General features: G+C 35.6%; 1 protein-coding gene across 1 annotated transcript; it reads right to left on the bottom strand.

Moving 5' to 3' along the window:
• Positions 1–1,844: 1,844 nt before the first annotated feature.
• On the bottom strand, positions 1,845–15,658 carry LOC105568713 (adenylate cyclase type 10-like). The gene is made up of 29 exons (XM_012024582.1): positions 15,581–15,658; positions 12,844–12,994; positions 12,128–12,749; positions 11,616–11,776; positions 11,420–11,545; positions 11,099–11,318; positions 10,507–10,810; positions 10,137–10,264; positions 9,885–10,037; positions 9,660–9,765; positions 8,994–9,410; positions 8,613–8,704; positions 8,226–8,378; positions 7,839–7,929; positions 7,625–7,763; positions 7,303–7,443; positions 7,027–7,176; positions 6,831–6,912; positions 6,449–6,669; positions 6,097–6,258; positions 5,876–5,991; positions 5,488–5,802; positions 5,145–5,284; positions 4,683–4,972; positions 4,335–4,533; positions 4,065–4,204; positions 3,841–3,952; positions 3,478–3,616; positions 1,845–3,410 (listed from the first exon to the last, which is right to left on the bottom strand). The coding sequence occupies exons 1-29, from the start codon at positions 15,656–15,658 to the stop codon at positions 3,267–3,269; spliced, it is 5,292 nt and encodes a 1,763-aa protein (XP_011879972.1). The 3' UTR covers positions 1,845–3,266.
• Positions 15,659–18,908: the final 3,250 nt, after the last annotated feature.

Below are 18,908 nucleotides of genomic sequence, written 5' to 3'. Positions count from 1 at the left end.
CATCTAATAATTATCCAGAGAATCTAAAGGATGTAATGTGGACATTTTTTAATTAAGTATGAGATAAGAAAACTATTACGAATAACGTAGTAATCATTTGTAACAGCTGCCGTTAAAACTTCGTAACTGACTCATTATATGTTTCCAAACGCTACGTCATCGACATTTATTGACATTAATAAAGAGAGTTAAGAGACGTTGGGAGTTGACATTCTGATGGAAATTAAATTCCACCCACGCATAAGCGTAATCAAATAAGCTCGACTGATGAACTAGCCCGGCAAATAGATTAATTATGCACGATATTATGGTGACGTTAAGATGGTGTATCAGGAAATACTTAGGAATTCTGGAGGAGCTTACGTCCTCGCAATCCTAACGCGAGCTCACGCGAACGTCGAGCGAATGGACTTCCGTGACCTTGTAACCTTGCGTGCACCCTCGCAATGCGGGAGATCGGCGATCGGTGATCACGCAAATGCGACTTGCAGGCCTGATCGCGTCACACCTCTTTATCTAGCCGCAATGGAATTAAGATCAGATCATGAATGCGCAAAGTAGCTACCCTTGGAACAGATCGCGTCGATGACTAGAAACGTGTTTCTCTCTGAGGACATACGCGGGAGGAGATAGGGGGGGAAAATGGAGATGCCGAAGAAACGATGCCACTCGCAACGGAACTCCACTGTGACGTAGATGTACACGGCGAGCATATGCCAATACATCGGTGCGTCGAATGAGGAGGCTGCTATATGGACCAGCGATTACGTGTTGCGTGGACAACTATGAATGGTGCACGCGTAAGCTCTCAGTCCTTTCTCATTTGGTGCCCCACCTCGTACGACACTCGGCAATCCTAGAATCTCCTCGCGGAATGACACTTACGTTTAGTTCTAGTTTTAGGTACAGTACAACGCGACTCATTTGTACCCACAGTGTATTGCTATTAATACTAACAGCCCAACAATCAGTACCAATCCCTGTAATCGTTATACTCAGGATATTCTATTCATTATACAAAATTACAGGTATTACTCGAATCCAGATATTGGACTTGCATATTATCTGTCAAATTCTTAAAATATTCGAGTAATACCCTAAATATTGACAGTATTAATTATCACGATCCTTCTAATCATGAATTGTTATGAATAATATTTCTTCAATTTTTCAATTCAAGTGTACTATAAGTAGGTTTATTTCATCTTATCATAGTCGAATTTTGTAAACCCTTTTCATTTTCCTGAGGGAGAAAGCACGTAAGTTTATTAAGACAAATTTATAAGTCACGTGTAAAATTTATAGTTACTTGAGAAAAAAAAAGATTTATTGTTCGTATTTTTAAATTGATAGAACAGATTCAATAGATAATTACGACATAATATCCTTGTATTGTGAAGTTCTCTTGAATTGGCTGAGTTAAGTATAGCTTGTTACTCTTGACTATTTGTGTTTCCTATTTCATTGTCATACGGAGGTGGCCAGGTTAATATTTAAGAGAAACGTAGGCTGCACTTACTAGCCTCGTCTAACAAGCATCTGTCTTGCAACAGCGTTGCATGTTATATCGTGTATAATAAGACGTGTAGGTAATAAAGGAGTGCATCGCAAATTAACTAAAGGCCAGTGTTTTGAATTTTCTAACTGCTCAATGTTCTCCTCGTTGGCTTTATAAACAATGATAATGCATAATGAATAGCACGCGTCAGCAATTTTTCTCGGTACATTAAGAAAAGCAACTACATCCGTGTACTTAAAGATATGAAAACAAAATGCAAATTTATATACACAGTTTGTAAGTTTAATTTTTATATTAATAACTTACAATGAATTAATTAGTATATTATGTATACACAAATTAATTAGCATTGTGTATACACGAAATTATGCATAAAAATATTTAAGTTTCGTCGAGATGCCGTCATCTTAATGTGTTATATATTCGATGTAGACCAATTCGAATAAGTGGTTGCATTTGTATATGCGATAAACAGTTGCCAATATTTTCGTTCGACATTTCTCTCATGTGACACAAATTGCACATAATAATCTGCATAAATGCACTCGCGCGGATCAATGAGCGCGAGCGATAGTGCACCGAGTCCTTGTGGAAGTAGAAAAAAAACAGATAGTCCTTGTCAGATTAAAAAAGAAAGACGCGCATAGCAAGAGAAACGATCGGTGCGTCTTTTTCTTCCCTTGTCACGTAAAAGAACCGGTGCACGTTTCTTCTGACAGTGGCGCTTTAGCTCATTTATACATAGGCCTCAAGTGTTTATTTTATATTTTTATTATGTGTTAACAAAATTAAAAGTAGAACTTAGAGATGACAACTTTTATTGTTCCAGTTCGATTTTCTTTCAGAACTAGCTGCGACTTAAAAAAAAGAAACAAGAAAAGGGGGAAACTACAGCGTGAGAAAATCTTTCAGAGACTTATCATCCGCAAAAATTGTAAACAAAATTTGTTTTGGAGAATATGATCATTATTGTTCCGTAAAACTATATGTGTATTCTCAAATTTATATATTGATTTTTTAAATAAATCAGGTGAAATAAATTTTCAAACTTTTCTATTCCTCTGGTTTTGGATTTCTGATCCATGGGGTCTAAGCAGTAAAACGTCTCTGCTTCACGTTGGTTCAGAAGAAAGATATGTAGGTCTCTCCCGAGTAGCACTGGCTTGTTTATACCGATCACCATTCACTCAACAGTGACCGCTTCTCAACTGCTTAGTTATCACTAACGAAACGCACACAGCCGCATGGTGCACAGCACCGCGCACCATTGCACAATGATCCGTATAATTGCGTTTAACGATCCGCATTTGGTCCGTGAGCCACGAAACAGGTGCAACTGGGTGACGGTGGTGAGGTAAAGAACCAAACCGCCCGCTTGCAGTATTAATGTTATATTACATGTCGTCGCGGTATTGCAACAAAGGGCGATTAAACGTCTTGAAATACTATTACAATTTATTTTTAGGATATTTCTTGAGATAAGAAAAAGAAAAGATCTGAAAATTTATATACGCAGAACATATCACTGTCTACCGAGAGTCTTAGAAAACTGTTAAATGAATATAAGTAAATAGATTGACCGAAATAAATATTGTAATTGTCTTGTGTAATAGTAAACTAAGCATATGATAATTTCTTAAATGCGATCTGTATATCTATTTTAACAAGAAGATAAGAGTGGACAAATTTTATTAACTCAAGAAATATTATTAATTAGGTACTTTTTATGCGTTAAAATTACAGATATTTATAACATATACTTCGGTAATGGAAGTGTAAAAGGAATCATGGTCGAATCGTTGGCATTTACCTCATCCCATCCGTTATGTACCTTCATAGTTTTTTCTTTCCATAAATCTTCGTGTATGGTGGATATAGCACCTAGCCAAGCCTGAATATAATAAAAATTAAATATCGAGATTGTGTAAAATCACAACAAAAAGAAAATTTTCTCGTACTTGCTGACAATGATTTGCCCATGCATAAATCATTCTGTTATCTACTTTTATAGCTAACTTCTTCGCCTTTCGTAGCATACTTATCGCAGCACTTTTTCGTGACTGTATCATGTAATAATAAGCTTTCATCAACATATACCTGCGAACATTTCGGTTCGTTCAAATAAATCTTTAAATAACAGGTAGTAAATCGAAGTCTTAATGTTCTATCTCCATGTAATTTAAAGTTGTAATATAATTAAAATTATTTTTCATTGTTTACATTGTGCAACATTATTTTGCGCGAACTAGCTTAACATATTACAGATTATAATGTATAATATAAATTAATGAAATATTATTAACAGTAATCAATTTTTATACCTGGGGACTGCAATTTTTACAATCTTTATCATACTCCCAACATGTTTGAATTCATACTTGATTTCTGTTAGCGTGTTCAATGCGTTTATATTCCTGTTAGTAACTTCCTTTACTGCAAAATTGCAATTTTACTTTCATAATATATTGATAATAATTTGATATACGTATATATACATGTACATATGCATATTGTACAACAGTCAAATAATCATCTACTTTATTACCATATAAAATAAGCAATCCCTCGATTTTCTTTAGTGCAGTAATCGTTGCTGCTACCTTGTGCTCGTCCACCATACTTTCGGCTGTCACGTTTCTATTGCTCCAAACTTTCGTAGCTTCCCACTGCTGCATTCTGACGCACCTTCGATAAGAATTATCGCGTATTAAAATAAAAAGCTCTCCAAAACTTTCTTATTTCTACAATAATAATATATTCTATTTCTGGAATCATTAATTCTAATTTCACATAAAGTAAAACTTCTTGCATTTACCATAACCACATGGAGGTGAAATATCGTCTTTCTGCTTCAGGATCATGTACGCTAATTATGGTCTCTCCTTCTTGAAGATAATATTCGTCGCAATTTTGAAACGAGAGGACTGTGAGGCCGGTGTCGAGTAGCGCATCAGCACACATGGCGTAGTACCAAGTACGACCCGACTTATCTAAGTTGTTTCGTGACGCGAATTCTGCGTGTACAATTTAAAAATATATTGTTACATGTAATTAAAACATAAACTATGTATTTGTTGAATAGTTTATCATATTCGACATAAGATTCATTAATAGAAGCATTAATAGGATCGTTAAGACCTGTCCGTTTAATCGGAGAGCTCACCTAATTCTCTCAGCAAAGTCACGACTTCCGAATGGCGACACGAGATCATAAGCAGGTGCACTAGTCTCGGTAGTATGAGCAACTTGAGGTTCACGGAGTCCAGAGTTTGCGCCATTCTCATCGTGATAAAACCAATTCTAATCGCTTTGCTGATCTCGCTTCTCAACCATCGCGAGAAAAATACTCCCGCATAAAGCTCGGCAATGGCTTTGAGCTCTTGGAATTCGAGTAAATCTCCTTTCTTCGCACAGATATTGAGAGCGTGTCTTTCCAAATAAGGAACAATTGACCTGCTCAAAAATAATCAAACACTATAATAAATGTTCTTATGGAAAGAAGATAACATCCAATAATGTTACAAATGGTGTACATAATAAATTTGATACACAGAAATTATTAATCAATTGTTTAGTAAACTAGAAAAATTTTTGTGGTTCTAAATGATTTTATCTAGCGTAGCACTTGGTTTGGTAGACGTGTGCGATGATCATCATGTGCGTAAGCGAGGTACAAAGCATGAGGAAGTCATTCGATGCATCCAGCGCAGCATTTAAGCCCCAAATGGCTGCTAACCGTGCATGTTTCTTCATTTTCTTCATCCCCTGAAATCTCGAAAGTCGAGTTATAATTAATAGCAATTATTACGTTTCAAAATTTACCATAAAAATAAATATTCATAAAATTGAACAAGCCACAAGAGCTACAAATGTGAGGCTTATTATTTTATAAGACGCTGAGCGAGTTGTCACAAGGGACAGTTTATTTAAGCATCGATATAGAAAAATTTTGAAATAACGATCCTTACTCTAAATACATTAAACATTTGTGCCAAGCAATTAGCTAGTTGCTCGACATAATTTGTAGTGAGTTCATCGTCGATTTTCCAACGCTTGGGACAGGCCAATCTCCACCTTAGCAGTTCGAGTTGAATTATCAACTTCGAGTCGATTGTGAATTTACGTCGCGGAAAATTGTAGCCCAGACTGCTCATTGCATCGTTCAACTTCTTGCTTGCTTCGGAAAGTAAACCGCTTTCCAAGTGGCATCTACCTTGAAACGTCTGAATGTTTGCAATGAGATAAAGCAGAACTATCGATTTCTCCTCGTTGGTCTCCAACATCTATTGTTAAGAATCACGATTAACATATCTTTTTAAACTACAACTTTTATTCTGTTTTGTCCGCCTTGCTTACTTGCAGAAGCAAAGCTTCAGCGTCACTCAGAAGTCTGCGAGCTTGAGGTACGTTATTGCTCGCTAAACAAATTTCCACAAACTCCAAAATTGCTGTCACGATCATATCTTGTTTCCCTAGAACAGAAAAATATTAAGTGATTTTTATGATTTATAAATTTAAGAAACCATGATATATAATATTTGTTATGCATTTTCGCCGACTGATTTACGTTGACTTACCGATTCCTTGACAATGTTCCAATATCTGAGCATAGACAGTTATTAGAATAAGATGGCATTGACAATTGGCGAAGTCAACGTTGGAAAACGTCTTGGTGGATTTCCTGACACTTCGAAAAATATTGAGACAAATCGGCGTTCTCTCTGTTTCCGGCTGCGTGTCTTGCAATGACAGTATATTATTATAAAGTTATTATAATTTTTATGTTTCTGTATACACGTAATTGCAATGATATGATATCAAGAGTTTTTATTTATTTAAAAATCGATGCGTATCTATAACAGCTTAATTGCATTAATTCATATTCAAACTGTGATTGTAAGTTAAAAACTGATTCCAGATATATGATACCGTTTTCTGTCTCTTCTTTGAAATTGTAAGTTGATTCTTCAATCTGATGCATTTCGGTGATATCGACAGTTAATCTTCTTCTTCTAGTCTCTTGCGTGGGCGTTTTTCCTAACAATCTTGTAAACTGTATCTCACCGCAAGTCATACATCGTTTGGTATGTTGCCGAAGATATTTTAACGCCTTGCTATGTAATTCCATCTTTTGATTTTCCGTGAGCGATCTTCATACGTTAATGTAAAAAGATACAATTGATTATATTAATAATATAATTTTAATTATTTGAAGCAGGTTCAATAGAACTTAATGCAGAACATTTAAAATATTGTATCCTGATTGCTTTATTAATATAATTAATCCAAATATTGTAAAATTATTTACTACCTGTAAGTAGTTTCGCGGAACATCGACATTTTAAAATACATCAGACCGCAAGACGCGTAACGTGGCAGGTCAGTTAGCTCCTCTAAAAATAAATTTTCTTCCATCATAATAGTTTTAAATAAGGCACGTGGAATTTTATTGTATATATCACATTTAAATGCTTGCTGAAATTTCATATTTTACATTTTAATTATACCTGGTATCATAAGATCCACACATTCGCACTCAGTTTCTGCTTCAAGATTGAATTTCCTTATATTTCTGTAGAACACCAGCGGCCTGCCACTCATAGTAAAATCACCACGCGCGCATCCAAAGATTCGGATCTCGAAGAGTTTCTTGACAGCTACAGTAATAATAAATAACTGTTTTGAATGGTTTTTCATCGCAACAGGGAAATTTTGTAATTATTTAGATTGCGCAGAACATCCACTATAAGAATATTGCACTGTTCTGTTAGATATCTTTTTACCTAGTCCAATTTCCCTCGTAGATTTATCTTCCATGAGGTATTGTAGCATGCTTCTATTAATAATTTCTCCCAATACCGAGGCGCATTTTAATAATAGTTGATCTAGTGGTGTTAACGAGTCGAAAATCTTCAAGATCATTACTGGCGACATAATACACGATAAAATATTGTACAATATAAAAGATTAGAAATATCGTGCAAAATCACAGTTTAAAATACTTTAAGCTGCCTAAACAAAAAGTAAGTTAATTTATAAAATGTATTTAACATTTAAATGAAAAATTACAGTCACTAGAATTAGCAAAAATAGTCTCTTAATTACCGTCCATTGTCACTTCAGTATCTCCCTCTTCTGGCACAAACCCTTGCGTAAATTTACAAACGGCGATTGTCTCTTCATCATAAATTGGAGTTCCCGCTTTGTGGACGGCGTGCGGTCTCATCATAGATATTTGACCATTCTGAAATTAAAACAAATATTCTATATCATTTATTAATTATGGAAAATAATTAATAAAAAGGAAAGAGAAACCTACACGATAACTTGCCCTGTACATCTTCCATTTGTCTGATCGTCTTTCTTCTTCATTATTCCCGTCATTCAGAAACGTTTCCTCAGAGGCAAACCTGTGCTGACCATCGTGTGTTTGTAATAATTTTATGCCAATCACTGTTAATTGATTTTATTAGTACATTTGTGCAGTCGCGAGTAAGGAATTGTGACACTTATAAGATTATTATTTACAATAAAAAAAAAGATTTGTCAAAAATGTTAAAACAACCTTAATTTATTTTAAATGTTTTCGCTTTTCTGATAATTCTTCTTCTCTTATAATTTTAATCACACTTTCAACGTAATAGTCAAGAGAAGATAAAGATATTGGATAAGTTAGAGTCTAAGACCATAGACAAAATTGTAAAACCTCTTCAGCATATAAATGGGAGGAAGCACATAACCCATTTCCTCAGCAATCAATTTGCTGATATGTACTATTACAAGGCTACCAGACTGCGTAAGGCTCAATAAATAACTTTCTATCCAACCTGGATTACCAAAACTTCTTTCTTGAATCAATCTAAAAAGACAATCAGGTCCATATTCCGAATCCTCTTTTATCGCTAAAAGTGCCACTAAAATTGGTTTTGCAGGATTCTTATTGACTGAAAATATCTTTTACAAACACTTTTAACGATAAAAAAAAGGATTCAGAACATGGGCCAAAGTGCAGATACACAAAAAGTACAGGTGCAAAGAAGTTATATTTTGGCTGTTTATTAACGAGAGCTATTTGCATTTTGAAGTGTCTAACCTTTCGAGTTCCGGAGGAATTCCACTTGCATCAAGAATCTGACAAGCGAGCGCTGCGTGATACCACTTGTCTATGCGACCCAATTCGATAATCTATTAGCAGTTAAAAATACTTTACATATTTACAAACATTTACATCCTGCAGTATCGTAAAAGCAAAATGTAAAAAGATACACCCTGCATATAAATTTAATGTAATGCCATTACACATTTCTTATTATTTCTTACATATTTTCTTACAAATTTCTTCATTATGGAATATTAATTATAAAAGAAAACACAAATAAACACCTTATCCGCGGTTGAAAAAGTCATCGTAGCATTTATTGATCACCTTTCTTTAATTAAGTTACTTTCTCTAAATATTTGTGTCAACTCGTACTCGCGCTTTCTCCAAAACGGAGGGGTCCATTTCATACTCGCCGTTCAGCTTGCGTCCGAGACTGAGGATGAATAAGACTGTGCTCTGGTTAGTTATCGTACGAAACAGTTTCATAGAATCCTCGTCACTATATTGTGCATTATCGATGATCACTACCCAGAGCTCCCTGAAGCAGCTCTTCATCAGTTTCAGCAAAAACTTGCGCAACATTTTGCGCTTTTGTTTTCTGGATAGTGCTGTGTAGCTCGAGCTCATCATAAAATGCACGTTAAAGAGCTGATTAAGGGCGCAAAGGAATTCCGGCTCGCAGACACCTTCCAATCGTGACATCAGTATTTCTTCGCGGTCTCTCGGGGTGGTGGCGACGTTGAAGCCCAGCGGCATGGAAAATATCAGATGGATCAAACTGTAAGAAACCTATGCTAAGAGAAAACCATCGATTTGAACTCTGCTTTAAAAAAATTTTCTAACTTTTAATTATCGATTAAGAAATATTGATAATTATTCATTATTTAACAATCTATTATAAATAAGTGCTGCATTCAGATGACTTCTGATTAAAATATTGCAATAGAGAAAGACAAGCGAGTAGATTGTGTATCTTTGACATAAGGGATTAAATTTAATATGTTACAGTTAAAAAAATCTTGCAGTTTGTATGTCAACCTTAACATCGTTCATAACCAAGGAGATATAGTTGCGTGATACACCTGTAGGAATATTCTGTGAGATTTCGTCCAACAGTCTCGTCTTGCCGATCCTCGGTTCGCCTCTGCAAAAGGAAACAATAAAAGTTAGATTAGATAAGTATGAAAAATTGTGTTTGCAAATTAATAACAAAAAATTATAAGGATGTTAAATTAAAGATTCCAATGGGAATCAGACGCTTACTTTATAATCAACATATTGTATTCGCACTGCTGTGTTGTTTCGTCCATGGTGAGATGTGCTGTTAGATTCGACAGCATCTGTCGAAAAATCTTGATTTCCGCTTCTCGTCCAAGCAAAGGATACTTCCTTCGTGTTAATTCAGGAGCAATAAATCTGTAACTATGTATAAATTAGTATAACGGTGAGAGACAATATTTTACGAAGATAAACAGTGATTTTCAGAAAATTACAAAATCAAAACTTGCTAAATACTTTATATGTTCCTGAAACTCATAGACAGGACCAACTTTTGTAATTCCCTTCAAATGTCGCGGCTCTTGAAGTATAAAGTGCCTTGCTTCGAGACGAGAGCGTAGAAAGCTCTCACGATCGCATATCACCTTGAAGATAAAGATTACTGCTGTATGAAATAGAAGTGAAGTACTTGTTCTTTTTTAATTAGAAATAAACTAAAATTTAGCGGCGAAAGATTAATAATCCGGTCACTTCTTAATGATGATAACTTATTTCCCAATTTAATAACGACACAGTCGCGACAGACAGTTTATTCGTCCAACGAGTTCATCTACAGCTCGCAAGCGGAAATGAATAAAAAGCGAATAATTATTTTTCATCCAATTACTTTGTTATTGTACGCGACCATCAAACGCGCTGCCTTGTTCACCGACATTCCTATCACGGTATACTCCCTCCGTAAGATATGGCCGATCACACCGCAATATGTCATCCCGGTGGTAACGGCGATCGTCACGGATTTTACGTTCTTCATCGCCAGGAGACTTTGCCGCACCTTACTGGCGCATCTCAATCCGATTTGCGATTCCAGCACGTGTTTATCCCCACGCAGTCCAAATATGCAGAGGAATATCAGATCCTTGTCGAAAAGGGACGTCTTGTTCACGCATCCGTGCATCTCGCAGACTATCCTTGAGAAATAAAAAATATTGACAATTGTGTGATTAAAGTAATGGTAGGTAATTTCTTTCTTAAATTAATTATCGTAATAATAACAACTCTTCACTTTTGCTACTTGTTGCATTAGTATGAATAAATAAAGCAAATAAATGTAGCTATTTATATAATTGATATAAATGCATCTAAATAATATACAATCGTATATAAAATCAATATATTAATATAAAGAATAAATATGATTATAGACATAATTGCTTGATGATGAAAGACAGTAGATAAAAATATAAGTTTGAACTTACCCGCAGACTAACTTATAAGCTGCACTAACGAGCGAGATCAATCCTTTGTTATCCATGACCGTTGTGATGACGTTAATGAAGAGTATGACCACTTGTCTCATCTCCGTAAGATGTTCCAACGGCTCGTCCATTTCCACGGATCGTATAACAGGTCTGAGCATATAGCTTCTCAATGAATCCTTCAGTCGCTCTTTAGCTGCCCTGATGACTTTGGGCCTCACTACAAAATTAAACATTTACAATTGTAATTCGCGTTCGTGGCCGACTCTCAGGACGATGTGAAAATTAATAACACAATGTGGATTGTACGTTTTTACTCACAGCTATAATCGACCTGCTCGAAATCATGTTCTGTCTGAGTATCACCGATCCAGTTCACTAAATTTGCATTATTTGCATCACGCGGTAAATCGAAAAAGTTTCTGTTATTCTCGGCGTTTCTGTTATCTGACAATTGCAATGCATATTAATACTTAAAATGAGACACCTTATATTTTTTTAATCTAAAATTACGTACTGATTTCAGTGCCATTATGAATATCGTGAGCTCTGGAATGATGCCACATTGCTGAGCAAGCTATAATCAGAGTATGTATACCATCCGGTAACTTTTCACAAACATACTCGTTAGGATTCGCCCATTGCCAGCTACTAGGTGCTACGAGAATATCACCGCCTCTAGATAAAATTTATTGTGTCAACATGGTATTCAATTTTCTTTCCTTTCCTAAAGTTAACCTAATGTGATTTGAATAAATCATTTGGTAAATCATAATAAAAGTGACATTTTTTAAATTTATCTTTTCGATATCTTTCAGTTCATAAAATTTTAAATAAATTGACATTTCTAATTTATAATAAAAGTTTGTAAATTAATAACATAGAATTAATATATACGTAAGTTATAGATTTACATAAATTATTTTCAGTTTTGCTCATTTCTTTTTGATTTTGTCTCACATCGAAATTTATACGTATGTCTATGCAAAGACTACAAGTCAGAATGCAGATAATATTATGCTTTAATACCGGCACAATCCTTCGGCAAACTTTACATCCCAGACAGGCTTTCCAGTAATAACATAATAGGACATAGTTTCTGGATCTCCAATAGACGTAAAGTACGTTATTCCGGAAGCAATGGCAAGCTTTACTATTAAAAATATTATTAAGTTAACCTGTGGGGCTATCGTCGAATGGAAGACTTTGCAATCTATTGTACAATATTCTTCAAAAATATGATATAATTGTATTGTGTTATAAAAATAAAATAAACTATGCTTGCGATCTTTAACTTGTAAATTTGATGACGTTCGACTCTCGAGAACGTTAGAATTCAATATTTTACTATATTGCATTAATGATGCAACGAAACCTCTGAGCGTTACACCGACGTCGGTGTTGTAGGTTCCGAAATGTTTCTGTATGATGCACGCGGTCTGTATCGCTTCCGTCGCGATATCGCGCATGAGCATCCCTTCTTGGAGCTTCCACATCACTATGAACGCGTCACCGGAGAATTTCACGACGTCACCGTCATGCGAGAGGATCTCCTGCACCATCGCACCGATATAGCTGTTCAAAGTTTCCGATAGCTTGGAGGGACCGCCGACGCCGGTCTTTGTATATTTTTCCGTGAGGTCTGTGAAGCCTGCACGGTAATTAAAATCACGCATTATAATTTGCGACTTGTCATAATGACGAAAGAAAAGTCGATGCGTGACAATCCGAGAGATTGTTTCAACCTGAAATATCGCCGAGCATCAATGTCGTGTCGTATTCCCTAGTTTCGTAATTGTCATAATGGTCGAGGATTTCGTCGGGGCACATGGACGCGAATATTTTGGTATGTTGCTCCAATCGTGCACGCGAGGATCGATCTGCCAATTGCACAATCTTTATTAAATTATGAACGGTTTAAATAGGACATTTTTCGTGATTATTAAATTAACATTAATATATATATATATATTCAAAGTATTTCAATGGTATATTAAATATAGAGTTAGAATATTTTCATCATATTTTTGCATAATTAAATTTATATTGATAATAAATTTCATTGATTTGTTATTTACAATTACGATCATATTATGCTGATTTATTTTAAAAGTCTTTATATTAAAATACAAAATCAATATAGTTATAAATGGTTTTTATACAGTTTATATGCCAGGTTATATTTAATGTAATCTGATTACACAATCTAATTTTTATGCATTAATTCAGTTACCCTCTGTTACTAAAGTAGTCGTATTTCTTCGCATCTCCGTCGTTCTTTCTTGTATGCTGTAATGTAAGTCGTAACCTTAATATTACTACCAAATTAACTAAATAACAGCTAAATAATTACTATTAATTCATATGTACTCGCAGTTAAAATAAAAGAATTGCTATTTAATAGTAAGCTTCGGAAGCAAACTTCAAGTACTGAGATTTACTTTCATATAATTGATGTTAAGAAAGTAAATGTAAGAATAAAAAATAAATACGTATAAATACATGTAAAAAGATATTAAATAAAAATATTTCTACACAGATACTTTCTGTATAAATGGCATAAAATCTAACTATTTTCAGAAATAAACACTGGGGAGTTAATAGAGTAAATGTGAGCCTTTTCCTCCGCGAGATATTTATTATCATTCAATATCGGATTGCTTAGAGGCTTGCAGAAGGGAACGATCAGCGTCAACAATAAATACACTCGTCGGACAATAGACAATATGTGTTTATTTAATAGCCTCGCTATATGGATACTTATACGAGTTGTCGCTCTAACAGATCGCTGCCTACAACGTGACGGCCGAATTTTATTGTGCCTGGCCCTACTATCCTTATTGTGCTTGAATCTATGATGGGTCGACGTCACCTCGGTCTTTACGTGGTTACTTATTAAATCCTTCCTTGTTTCCTCACACACCGTCGGTTGTCAACTAACGAGAGTAGATTATACTCGCTATTGTAAGACATCGCGTTACATGAAATGTAGGCAGTCGGTGATCCGTTGCTGCTTAGTCGCTGACGAATCGCCATATGCGTTGATCAAAATTTACCAAATAACAAATGTTCTTATATTTTTAATTCTTTGCTTTCGTTGAGAAAATAAAATAATTATTTCCTATATGTATGTTAAATATATAAATTTTTCTAATTTATGCATACAAATCAATTTATCCGAAACAAAAATCACAATATTTAATATATCTTTCAGTCTACTGACAAATTTCTGAATATCTGAAATTTGTCAGTAGACTGAAATTGATTATTGCATAACATTTTTTAAGCGTCATACATTTTAAAACGCGCTATTAATATCTCAAATAAAATGAACATCTTAAAATGAAATAAATTCTGTAGAATTAAAAAGATTTATGACTGTTTATATTATTTGACGTGAAACAACAATCTTGCACCATCCTACGAATTTACTAACAGTGACGGACGCGGCAATTACAGGACTGTCAAAGGACTATCAAAGGAAGACAATCGTTAATAACAACATCGATAAATTTTCTACGTAACACGTTGTAACGAAACGACTTAGCGCGCGTAATGAATTATTATCATTAACAGATGCTATATATATGTATATATGTATATATCTTTATATCTATACAGAAAAAAGCTCCGTAATCGTCGCATCCGTCGAAACAAATGCATCCAAGTGCATTTGCGCAGGATGAAAGGTTCTTTTTTTCTCGGCGATTGCGCCTTGCCGTTGCAGAAACGGATCGTCGCGCCGAATTTCGTTATGAATTTCGTTTCGGAGCTTTAGTCCTCATGCGCCAAGTGCCCGTGCACGTGCCTGCGCGTGTTTGGTATGTCACGATACCATTACTATATTTTGTGTAATATCCACATGCCGATTCGCGCAAGCAGGTTGCACATAACTTCCGCCAGCTCGAACGAAATCGTCCGCGATATCTGGGTATTTACCCCGTCGTCCTTCCCGTATCCCCTCGACGCGCTTCTCTCTCGCGTTTCCTTCCGTCGAGCGATATTTGTATTTACTCGCGAAATCATATCTTCAAAGCTAAGTCGACTAAGTATTAAGAAAAGGCCCGTAAATTTTCTCCTCGCGTTACGCATCGGTCACAAAATCCTGCGTTGACGTTTGACAAAATTGTCATTCTCTCAATTGCATAGTAAATCGTATAACAAAATACTGCGTTATCAGGAGGGATTTTTAAGTGCGACGTGTGCGAGGACGACGGTGTAATTCCACGATTCCGAAGCGTAAACCAAGAAGTTTCAGACGAGAACGCGCACAAGAATTTCACAGACATACCATTTTACTTCGTATGTCCGCTAACGTCTTCCTCCTCTTCTCTTCATCTCTTCTTCTCAATCTCTCATTTTTTTTTGTTCTTTTTGCTTTTTACGACAAACGTGACTCGTTATATAATGGCACACAGCATGGCAGTTGCAACAATGTATTTCAATAAACTGTTACTTTAATTAGCTTATCTCCTAACTTACTTCGGTAAACCTTATGTTCCTAGCTTCGTCGCACCTTTCATTATAATCCGACGTTTTCTTTCGCTTCACGATCGTCATCTCGACTCCTGCCCGGAGGCCGGAAATCGTCGAAGCGCGAGGAAAAAAATCATTTAAAAAAAAGGAACATGAGAACGGCTTCGGTGATTTCCGGCGGATTAAACGTAACACTCGCTCGAGATATACGCGACGCCTAATTAATTAAGCGTTCGCAAGGACTAGGCGAAACAGGACTTATCTCACTCGTATTCTTGTCCTCTCTTTTTCTCTCTTCCTTTCTTTCAGTCTCTCTTTCGCTCTTTCACATACACACACACACACACGCTCTCTCACGCTCACGCTTTTGACTTAAATCCCCGTTGTCGTATTATTATCATTCGCTTAGGTATATACACGCGATCGAAAAATTGTATTGCGTCGAGATCCTTCACGATTATTAACGATAAACGTTGCACGATAATAGTAATCGAAGCGTCTCTCCTTATCGCGTTTTATCTTCGTTTAAGACTTGTTATCAATGGTTCATTTAGCGATTAAACACGTAGAAACTGGAGAATAGAAAAGGAGCGGGTTGAAATCACGTCGTACCGTGGCCGCACTTTATCGGATGCGTCGGAACGCTGAAGCGTTCTTTTTTAATAAGAACGTTTTATTTTCGATACAGACTATCGCGAGATCATTACCAGCGCAATAAAACAAAAGAGCAGTAAGAAAGAAGCGCCGATGTTCGCGAATTGTTGTACTCGTTTTCTCATCAAAGTATAAATAATTGGTTTCTTAATTCGTCTTATCGTATCGTTTCGATTATTATTAAATCTCCAATCATAATTTTAATCATTTCTTTTGCTTCTATCTGGAAATAGCATCCGATAAGGATTACGATAACGTCGATACGGCGTTCCTTACAATATTGACATAAAAATCGTATTTCTTTTTTTTGGTATTTTCTTATCGTGGACACTTAACAGTCACGAGTCAAAAAATAATATCAGGACCGCTACTCTTGCACTTTCTTTCACTCGGACTCTCACTCTCGTCTCACTCTGCAGTCTCGCCTTAGGATCCCCTTGAGTGCCATATAAATCGATGAGGTTCGAGGGGAGGATCTCGATATTGAACAATAATTTACCGGGATGGGCGATTACATGGTAAAAAGTTTGTCGTGATAACGCGTGATTAAATCTTACATTTTCTGTGAGCGATACTTTTGAGAAATGATTTTAAGTACAAGGGGGTATTTAGAAATGAAGTATTAACTGTTTAATAATCAACAAATAATAACTTCGACTTTCCTTGTCTACGAAAAAAATGGATTTTAAATCCGATGATATAAATGCGACATCGCAATTGCGGATGAGAGTCAAGTAACAATGATCTCGCGGCTAAGTGAAATCGGGCCTAAAATTTAACAAATGCTTATTATTCTACCACTACTTACGCTTCTAGTAAATTAGGCGCGATCTGTTGCGAAATACAATCGCATCCTCCTCCTCGTTCGTACTCTCACCCGAACTCTTTTCACCGTTTCGACGCGGACGACAAAAATTCTACGACATCGATTGTATCGAAAGGATCTTCGTGGAGTGATCGGATAATATGTTACTATTATATATTATATCGTTATTACGTTAGTAGAGTCTAATATGTCAACAAGAAATTCGATCTGATACTTTATCTGTGTCTGTCGCATTTCCTCGTTCGTGCATGTAGTCACACATTCCCTGCGGCTTTTCGGGAAACAGAAATTGCAAATTAAGAATTACTCGAGTTTCTATGACGTTTAACAAAGAGGTGAAACATCGAAAGTGACTTGGATTTAATGTTCACAATATTAATTAAAATTGGATAAGAGTCGAAGTTTAGCGATGTCAAATATTGTATAAAAAGCGAGATCGTAAAAGTGAGATAAGCATCCGGAGTTCGATTTTTTGTTAAAAAATTCTACACTGGAAAAATAATGCTGCCGGTTTTTGTAAAAATCGGTTCACCAGACGCACAACACATTCATGTCCCACTCACTCGTTCCGTGTTAACAATTGTGTCAATTAACGATAATATTATTTTTTTCTGCTTAGCTATATATGACGTAACACGATGATATAGGCTTGATATGACGGTGGCACACGTTAACTAATTGTTTCTCCTTATTTCTCTCCCATCGTCCTTCCTCTCCATCTCACCTTCGATCTCTCGACTCGATCGACGCGAAAGAGATATTTAACGCTACATTCTTCATTTAGAAAGGACAATAATCTTTGCAAATAAATATATGAAAATTACAAGATTTAAAACGTTGGAAGTTAACAGAAGTAAAATAACAGCTATCGTTTTTATGAAAATTAGAACGTGTCAACAACTTGTCATTTCGTTAATAAAATTTCGCCATCTATCTAACATCTTTATAAAAATATGAACAATAAGAGAACGCGTTGTATAAACTCTCATTGATTTCAGACAGAGAAAACATTTAGATGGTCCAGATAATTATCCGTAACTGTTAGATTGTCTGTATTTGATTCTTGTGGAAAAATTCGAAACTTAACATAAATATAATTCTCGCCTTCACGGTTCTCACTTTACTGTATTCACGCGGTGACACTAATTTTAATGATCCCATCTCTGCACGTGTATCTATATGAGATTGGAGGTCAGAAGTAAGAGAGGAAGTGTTTCGCGGCAACGCATACCGTTATTCTGACAAAAGTTACGGCCAAGTATCGCGATGTTTATTGAGATAAAAATATTCATTAAATTATATCCAACACAAAATATATAAACGTCAAATTTTTATCAATTCACCTATCATTGTTTAATGAAGAAGAGAGAAAAGTAAAAGCAACAATAAGGTTGGTGTAATATCTAATTTCAAAAAAATATTATTTAGATAAGAGAGTGGTACTTTTTTCTAAATTTCTAAATGCATTTGACAGCTCGCGATGCTTCGCTTAAACAAGTATCCACGCCGCGCACAACACACGCACTTTGATTCCAGCTTACAGTTGTCCTAACGTTAAGATATATTAAAATCGAGTTAATAAGTCTTTTGAGTTTAAATGGTTCGTAGACGTTTCGTCAAGATGCAAAGAGGCGTCAGAGTTAAACGAATGGATAAGCCAGCAACGAGATAAGTGCTGCCGTACCCTCGGTATTCACAGAGGGCCTATCCTCAAGTATTAACGATAAAATTTTACACTTTCAACATTTCGCAATTGAACTCACCGCAATGGCAGACGCGACGACATTAATTAGCGGCGAGCATGATCGAACGATTAAAGAACATGTCACCCGACAAGATCTTACTTCATCGCTT

Source organism: Vollenhovia emeryi, unplaced genomic scaffold (genome assembly GCF_000949405.1).
Source record: "Vollenhovia emeryi isolate VEMERY1.0 unplaced genomic scaffold, V.emery_V1.0 DF939128.1, whole genome shotgun sequence".
Classification (NCBI taxonomy): Eukaryota; Metazoa; Arthropoda; class Insecta; order Hymenoptera; family Formicidae; genus Vollenhovia; species Vollenhovia emeryi.
Note: the sequence above shows the minus strand (reverse complement) of the source record. Positions and strands in the feature narration are given on the sequence as shown.

Excerpts from the sequence above, each read along its gene's own strand:
- LOC105568713 (XM_012024582.1), bottom strand. The coding sequence starts at position 15,658 with ATGACGATCGTGAAGCGAAAGAAAACGTCGGATTATAATGAAAGGTGC. Across the intron at positions 11,777-12,127 it reads TTTGCCGAAGGATTGTGCCG|AGGCGGTGATATTCTCGTAG; the intron begins GTATTAAAGCAT and ends AATTTTATCTAG. Across the intron at positions 5,992-6,096 it reads GGAACATTGTCAAGGAATCG|GGAAACAAGATATGATCGTG; the intron begins GTAAGTCAACGT and ends TTTCTGTTCTAG.